The sequence below is a fragment of the Pseudorasbora parva genome, chromosome 9 (genome assembly GCF_024679245.1).
Source record: "Pseudorasbora parva isolate DD20220531a chromosome 9, ASM2467924v1, whole genome shotgun sequence".
NCBI classification, from domain to species: domain Eukaryota; kingdom Metazoa; phylum Chordata; class Actinopteri; order Cypriniformes; family Gobionidae; genus Pseudorasbora; species Pseudorasbora parva.
Genome location: NC_090180.1, coordinates 40,506,178 through 40,514,728, shown reverse-complemented (window position 1 = coordinate 40,514,728; position 8,551 = coordinate 40,506,178). Strand labels below are relative to the sequence as shown.

General features: G+C 37.5%; 1 protein-coding gene across 2 annotated transcripts in view; it reads right to left on the bottom strand.

The window, feature by feature from the left end:
• The window catches only part of camsap2b (calmodulin regulated spectrin-associated protein family, member 2b), a 74,544-nt gene that overhangs the window by 35,688 nt on the left and 30,305 nt on the right, over window positions 1–8,551 (bottom strand). For both annotated transcript variants that reach the window (XM_067452647.1, XM_067452648.1), the window contains exon 3: window positions 704–865. In XM_067452647.1, coding sequence (XP_067308748.1) covers window positions 704–865 — 162 coding nt within the window. The remainder of the gene's footprint in view (window positions 1–703; window positions 866–8,551) is intronic.

Here is an 8,551-nt window from a genome sequence, read left to right as displayed (position 1 = left end):
ACCATGTAGAATTGGATAAAACTTTAAATAAATGGAAACAATATAACAGTGACATTGTATTAAGATAAAAGCAAATTATATGGTATTTTATTTCAAGTTAATATGCACAATAAAGACTTTGTTTGCACTTTTATTATTTGATTATTTTTTATAAATAACAGTTATAATTTACATATTTTGTATTAGGTAAAATGTATGTACAGGACAGAACACCTTACAATGCTTGACAACAGTCACATTAAAAAATACAGAAATACACATAAGAAGCAGGTAAAAAGTACTTTAAAACAATGTGTGATAATGTAAAAATATAAAATGAATTGTAATACATTATTAGTTTTTGCAATAACAGCCAGTTATTTTTCATAAAGTTTCATTCATTTGTTGTTCCTAACACCTAATGCATTAACTAATCAAATTAAACCTTATTACGAAGTTATTACATCAATAATTTAAATTTAGACAATATTAGCATAAGCTGACAAAAGCCTTTTGTCACTTTTTAAATATTTTGTAAAGATCGGTTCAAATTTAATTAGCTAGTGTACACATTATTACAATACACTTTTTTCAGCAGTATTAGAGAACACATTTGGGTATAACAGAACCATTTGTTGTTTGCTTTTGGCATCAGATTTTTTTTGCGTTTGGACCTGTAAGCGGTGACGTAACAAGTGGATAATGAATGCGGCAGGATTCTTACCTTATTGATCCATATGGTTATTGCCTCTTCAGCCTCATAAGGGATGTCCTCTTCAGGAAAGAAAGGAGTGAATTTCTGTATGCAGGTCAGAACTCTCTCCAGGCTGACCATTTCAACTGTGTACGCCATCATTAAAGTGTCGATCATCGCAAGGTGAGAACTCTGAAATAAATAAATAAAAATAAAAAAAACTTTTAAATAATTACACATTTTCCTTTAAAAACACAAATGCATTTTTTTAACGGCAGGCCTTGACACATAACTGACAGGAACATACAACATTTACAGCTATATACTGCACAACTGTTTCACAATATTTCAAATTATCTAAATTAGCAAAACAAATTAAACATATCTACTTGGCTTACATTTACAATTCGATTGTTTACACATTCACTGAATGCAATCTTTAAAAAATTGATTCTCATTGTAAAGGAACCTAATTAGAAACAATAAAAGAAGCAACACACAAGCCTTTTCTAGTCAGTGACAGTTTCAGTCCTCTAGAGGGTGACACTGAAGCAATTTTAACCAAGTATGAAGAAAGTAGCGAAAGGTCTATGTTCAGCTATGCACCAATTTTCTCAGAAAATAGAAAATGATATAATGTTTGTTGAACTACATAACAGTAGTAACTTTGATGATTATGAATGGAAAAGCAGACATGGAACAAAAACTGTGGAAGTGGTGCCCTGGAGTAATGCCTGACCAAAACTCCACATTGTACTCTCCTTAACCCCATTTACCAATATAAAACACTTAATTACTATAGCAGATCTATCTTTGGAAAGTGCAGCAGTGCTAAACCATTACTTGTGTATTTGTACACTGGGGAAGTTACATCCCATGTGATTGTGCTTTGACATGATGCTGTTTATATTTTGTGTTTATTTATTTATCCAAAGTTGGTACAAGAGTATTTATCTGTAGGATGTGACTGGCATAAAAACACCATTTAAACATTACATTAAAATCTATCTATCTATCTATCTATCTATCTATCTATCTATCTATCTATCTATCTATCTATCTATCTATCTATCTATCTATCTATCTATCTATCTATCTATCTATCTATCTATCTATCTATCTATCTATATGCTTTAACTGATTACAAATTCAACATAATACAAATATGAAAGAGACAACATTTAGCCATCTTAATGCATGTTTTTAAAAAGATAGTACATAAAATTTAGATATACCACTTACTCAAAGGGCACAGAACGGTGATTATGATTACACCTCATAAAGTTATGATTTTTGTGTATAATCATTCATAAAATTCTAACATAGTAGAGATTATAAAAAAGACAAATTAAGTATTGAAACCACCAGTAGGTGGCAGTGAGTCAGTTTTAATAAGTTTCTTTCATCCAGTTTTTTTTCGAAATTCAGATTAATTTCATGAAGAAAACAAACACCGATGTGAATACTTTTGTCATTGATAATTACAGACACTATTAAAAAATGAACTAGTGAAACAGATGTCTGCTTTGTTATACTGATAGCTAAATACATTGCAATGGATTAGCTAGCTAAAATATATGTGGTGTGTAACGTTACTTAGCTTCTTCTTCTTCTTCTTTCGGCTGTTCCCTTCAGGGGTCGCCACAGCGAATCATCTGCCTCCATCTAGTCCTATCTTCTGTATCCTCTTCTCTCAGACCTCTTCTCTCAGACCGACTACCTTCATGTCCTCCTTCACTACATCCATAAACCTCCACTTTGGTCTTTCTCTTGACCTCCTGCCTGGCAGTTCTAACCTTTTACATATATATTCACTGTCCCTCTGAACATGTCCAAACCATCTCAACCTGGCCTCTTTAATTTTGTCTCCAAAACATCTCACATGTGCTGTCCCTCAGATGTACTCATTCCTGATCCTATCCATCCTCGTCACTCCCAAAGAGAACCTCAAGATCTTCAGCTCTGCTACCTCTAGCTATTCCTCCTGTCTCTTCCTCAGTGCAACTGTCTCCAAACCATACAACATCACTGGTTACAACATACAACACCTCTCCTTTCATTCTTGCTGGTACTCTTTTATCACACAACATACCTGACACTTTTCTCCACCCATTCAACCATTCTAAAAATCGGCACCAAAACACTTCTCCTCCATTCCTCAGGCATCCTCTCACTCTCTAAAACCTTCTTGAACAACCTATTTAAAAACTCTACTGCCATTTCTCCTAGACACTTCCATACCTCCACTGGTATGTCATCAGGGCCAACTGCCTTTCCTCTCTTCATCCTCTTCAAAGCTCTCCTAACTTCACCCTTGCTAATACTTTCTACTTCCTGGTCAACAATATTTGCCTCTATAACTCTTCTCTCCCTGTCATTTTCCTCATTCATCAGTTCCTCAAAGTACTCCTTCCATCTTTCCCTCACCCTCCTGTCAACTGTCAAAACATTTCCATCTCTTTTAATCACTCTAACCTGCTGCACATCCTTTCCATCTCTATCCCTCTGCCCCGCCAACCGATACACATCCCTCTCAACTTCCTTACTATCTAACCTTGCATACATGTCCTCATACGCTTTCTGTTTGGCCTTTGCCACCTCTATCTTAACCTCACACTATATCACGCTATATTCCTGTCTACTTTCCTCCCTCCTCACTGTCCCACTTCTTCCTAGCTAACCTCTTCCTCTGGATACTCTCTTCTCATTCCACCACCAGGTCTCCTTATCTTCTTTCCTCCTACCAGATGACACACCTAGCACCTTTCTACCTGTCTCCCTGATCACTTTGGCTGTGGTAGTCCAGTCATCTGGAATCCCTGTAACGTTACTTAGCTAGTTATTACACAATATTCTCATACCTCATTCTTAGTACATGTTTTTTTTTCATCCCTCTCTGACCAGCAGTTAAATAAAGTCCGCTGTGCAGCTTCTCTTCATTTTTGTTACCCATGTCCCATTCAAACTCACGGTTTGGTGAAAGTGTGACTCATTAGTTGGGCGTTACCAATCGGTTCAATGGAGGGGGATTATTTTTTGTCTGATTTATTATGACAAACTCATATTTGATTAGGAACAAAATTATTGTTACAAAATAAATTAACTCTACATATTTTTAATTTGATCTCCTTTTATACATTTGAATATTGAGGGTTACCCCCCACCCCCACCCCAATAAACTATTCCACTATCTGCCACACACTGGAAGTGGCAGAGTGCTGCCACACACAACTTGCACAGCCATGACAGGCAATGCAACAAAAAAAAGCTATAAAAATAATAATTTGCTCTCAGTTTGCCACAGTTGGAAATTGGGTAAACTTTGCGTACATCCAAATGCTGGTTTGTCATATATAATCTTGTGAGCCTGTGTTAAAGGATTAGTTTACTTTAAAAAGAAAATAAGCCTGATTTATTCACCCTCCTAGGTGTATATGACTTTCTTTTTCTGATGAACACAATCAGAGTTATATTAATAAATATCCTGGGCCCTCATTTATCAAGGGTGCGTACACACAGTTCTGTGCGTAGTGAGTGCGTAAGAACAGTTTCACGCAAAGTGTGGGATTTACCAACTTGTACTTAGTAGAAACCTGGGAGTATATTCGAATGATCGTGCTAAATTTATTTGACACTAAATTTATATATAATGTTTCTGAATGCTAATGACTGTGAACGAGCATGGCACTTACGCACATGTGGGATTTATCAACAACGATTGTTCTTATGTGCGTAAGAACTGTGTACGCACGTTTGATAAATATGGATTTTCTTGTACTTAGACACATTCTAAATTTCAGTCATACGACGAAATATAGAACCTTTTCTACGCACTGTTGATAAATGAGGGCCCTGATGTTTCCAAGCTTTATAATGGCAGTGAACGGGCTAACGAGTTTGAAGCTCAAAAAAGTGCATCCATCAAAAACATACTCCACTTTTTTAATTTGAATAAGGAAGTTGCTCTGTTGGAAGCTAGCTGTTTTACTTTATAAAGTTTAAAATATTGATATTGTTCTTACAAAAACCCATCTATTCGCTTTAGAAGGCCTTAATTAACCCCCCGGAGCCGTGTGGAGTATATTTATGATGGATGGATGCACTTTTTTGAGCTTTAAAGGGATAGTTCACCCAGATGTTTATCTGCTCACCCTCAAGGCATCCAAGATGTAGGTGTGTTTCTTTATTTAGTAGAATTAATAGGAATTAATCTAATTAGACCCCATTGACATGCATTATAAGAGCAATGGTTGGACTTAAAATATCTTAATTTGTGCTCTACTGAAGAAACAAACACACCTACATCTTGGATGCCTTGGGGGTAGTAAGCAGATAAAAATCACATTTTCATTTTTGGGTGAACTATCCCTTTAAACTTGTTGGCCCCATTCACTGCCATTATAAAGCTTGGAAACATCAGGATATGTATTAATATAACTCTGATTGTGTACTATAGGGCAACTGGAATGCATCCTTACATTACAGACTTTTTGATCATAATATGACAACAGATTAGCCTAGAAATCTAGACGCACCCTAGCGGCAGCAAATTTAATTTGCCCGCAAGTGTCGTCTAGGAACTCTCAATACACGTCTGAGCTGTATTCCTCAGAATCTGGACGGGCCAATCACATCGTGTATAGAGTCGGCGGGAGGGGCCATAATGACGACGGCCGAGTTGCGTTTGCGTGCTTCTAGTAAACACAGAAACTGGCGAACAGCGGTCTTTCGAATCAGCTTTGACTGTGACTCTGGAAGACTTGGAGTTAAGCTTTTCTCTGAGAAAAGAACAAAGAACAGCACTGAAGTCATTCTTAAAAAGGGAAGATGTGTTCGGAGTTTAGCCGACCGGATACAGCAAATGTTTATTCTATCAGCGAGCTCTGTTTCACCTTCGTTGCTCTGGTTGGTGTAGCGCTATCCTATCGCGTGCAGAGGGAGTTTGAAAGACAACCGTTTATCCCCCACCTCGGATTGAGCCCTGTCAATGGGGAGTTTCCAGACCAAACATCTTGATGTGGGTCTGGCTTGTCAGGCTGACAACAGATATCAAGCAAAAGGATGGAAATCCATTTTAGGGATTAAACGTATGTTTCAACAAATTTTTTCATTTTAATTTTAAAAACAAACACAAAGTCTGTAGTTAATCTCAAACGGTGCTGTTTAGAAAAAGCAGAGGATTGTAAGGATTGCCCAGCCAGATTGAATCTGATAAGTTTGTCTGTACACAACAGACTGTATATCAAACCACAGAGGTTTGATATTTATTTCTATAAAGCACTAAATATGGCAAGGTATGAAATGAAACACTGAATTCAAATATTTGCACATTATTTACACACATCAGTGTTTTATTAATAAGGTTTTCACATTTCTATTATATACAGCTGTTCTTTAAAAAAAACAATAATGTCCAGTTTTACAGAAAAAAGTGGCACATTATACACTAGAAATATTAATGCTGTTTATTTATTAGTGCCGAAATTGTCTGTTCAATATAACGATCGAGTTGCCACTTGAGTCTCACAGCACTAACTCAGATTAGGAGTCAGATTACTTTTAAAGTCATAAATGAGCTGATGAGCTCTCGTGATGAGAGCTGAGGAAATGGCGACCACATTCGCGGCATACATTCACAACGCGTGTTCAGTCTGGCACGTTTTCAGTACATGCCTTTGGAAGCTTAACTTTCATAGAAATTAATTTGAGAAGTTAAAGGGATAGTTCACTTTGAAATTAAACGTTGATATGTTTTAGCTTACCTCATGGGCATCCGAGATGTAGGAGTATTTGTTTCCCCAGTAGTTTCATTTTTTATCATTTTAGGTCAAACCATTCTTGTCTGTGCCTCACATAATGCAGATCTATGGTCACCACCTCAAAGAGCATACACAGAGAAGTCCAAATTAAACAATCCCCCATCGTAAGTACACACTGATGGCCTAAGACACGAAATGAGCGGTTTGTGTGAGAAAACGAAAAGTATTTATATCGTTTTTACCTCTTGTACACCACTACGTCCGACTGATCCAAGTCGGTGCGTGCGTGTTTCCTGTGGTTTGACCAAAAATGATCAAAATTGAAACTATTTGGGAAACAAATACTCCTACATCTCGGATGCCCATGAGGTAAGCTAAAACATATCAAAATGTAATTTCAAAGTGAATTATCCCTTTAAACATTTACATTGCTTAGCATCCGTTTAAATTAATGCCTGCAGCTGTGAGCTGTGCTGTGAGTGTGATCTCCATCCCCCATGCACGAGTTGAAAACATGGAAATAGCTCCCTCGGCTGGCTGTAGTCTTTAGCCTCTGGCCAAACATTCCAAAGATGATGCAAATATCGTCAATTTGCGTCACAGTAGGAATTTTTCCAGAAATAAAATGCATAAATCTCTTGTCTCAGGGGGATATGGGGGGGGGGTAGCACAATCATTTGAATATACTCCAGGGTTTCTACTGATACAAAGCCATATGCTAATCGCTGAAGAAACCCTTTAACGTATGGCACATTCACTGGCTAATTAACTGTCTATATGTAAAATAGAGATCCAAAGAAGTGCTCACGAAACAGGCCCTGCAACTGGCCTGGTAGTCAGTGTGTAACAGGAAGTGCTTTGACATCATCAAAGGCTGTGAGCGGCAGGTCTGGAACTGCTTCTGAGAGCTCAGGTATCTCTCACTGATGGTCATAATGTGTTGTTGATGTATATTAATCCATTTTCAGTAGGGTTCATGCTTCGCTATGCAAACACGCTTTTACGCCTCACCTACAATAACAAACACCACAACTATTAACACGCTCACACACGTAAATATACATTCAGCAAATTACAGGAGATTCAATAATTAACCCATTCAAAGACTGAGTGGTACAGTTTGCAAACAAATTGTAAGTGCATTAGAGTAAATTGAGGAAGAGGATTAATGTCAAATTAGATTAATGTTAACTGTTAGAAATTATAAGTGGCCCCAAAAAGAAACTGATCGTTTTTAAGAACATCATTATATTACCAATACACATATTCCCATTGTTTGACAACCAGAAAGGGTCCAAGACTGAGTGTCTTAATTCTGAGCAATATATGGTAACACTTTACAATAAGGGTTGATTAGTTAACTACTTTAGTTAACATTAACTATTAATATAAAATATATGTACAGCATTTATGAATTTATGTATTAGTTAACATTGGTTAATGCACTGTGGACAAACATTGAACAGTTGTATTTTTATGAACTAACATTAACAAAGATTAATAAATGCTACAAAAGAGACATTATGGTAAAGTGTTGTGACAAGCAGCGGGGCGAGGGACCGCGAGAGCGGGCCGGTGACGAGTGGTAATGAGTAGCAGCTGCGCCTCACACCGGTCTCGTCTCGCGGCCAAGTGACGGGAGCATAAAAGGAGGAGCGAAGGCAGCGGAAGACGAGAAAGGACCAGGCCTGGATTTGATGTTATGTTTACGTTTTGTTTTTTGTGTCCGGGCAGTCGTCCTTGCCCGCGTTTGATTATGTGTGTGTATGTGCGGCCAGTCGTCCGTGAGGGGCTTCCCGCGGTTTTACTTTCATTTTGTTTATTTTTTTCATAATGAAAAAGTTTGTTGAATGTTTGAAAAAAAAAAAAAAAAAACTCAACATAAAATCCAGGCCTGGTCCTCTCTCGTCTTCCGCTGCCTTCGCTCCTCCTTTTATGCTCCCGTCACTTGGCCGCGAGACGAGACCGATGTGTTGCGCAGCTTTTATCATTACCACTCGTCACCGGCCCGCTCTCGCGGTCCCTCGCCCCGCTGCTTGCCACAAGTGTTAACATTTATTTTTCATATTTGAACAAACATGTTTTTTATGAAATTGATAATTGGCTGCATAATGCAAAG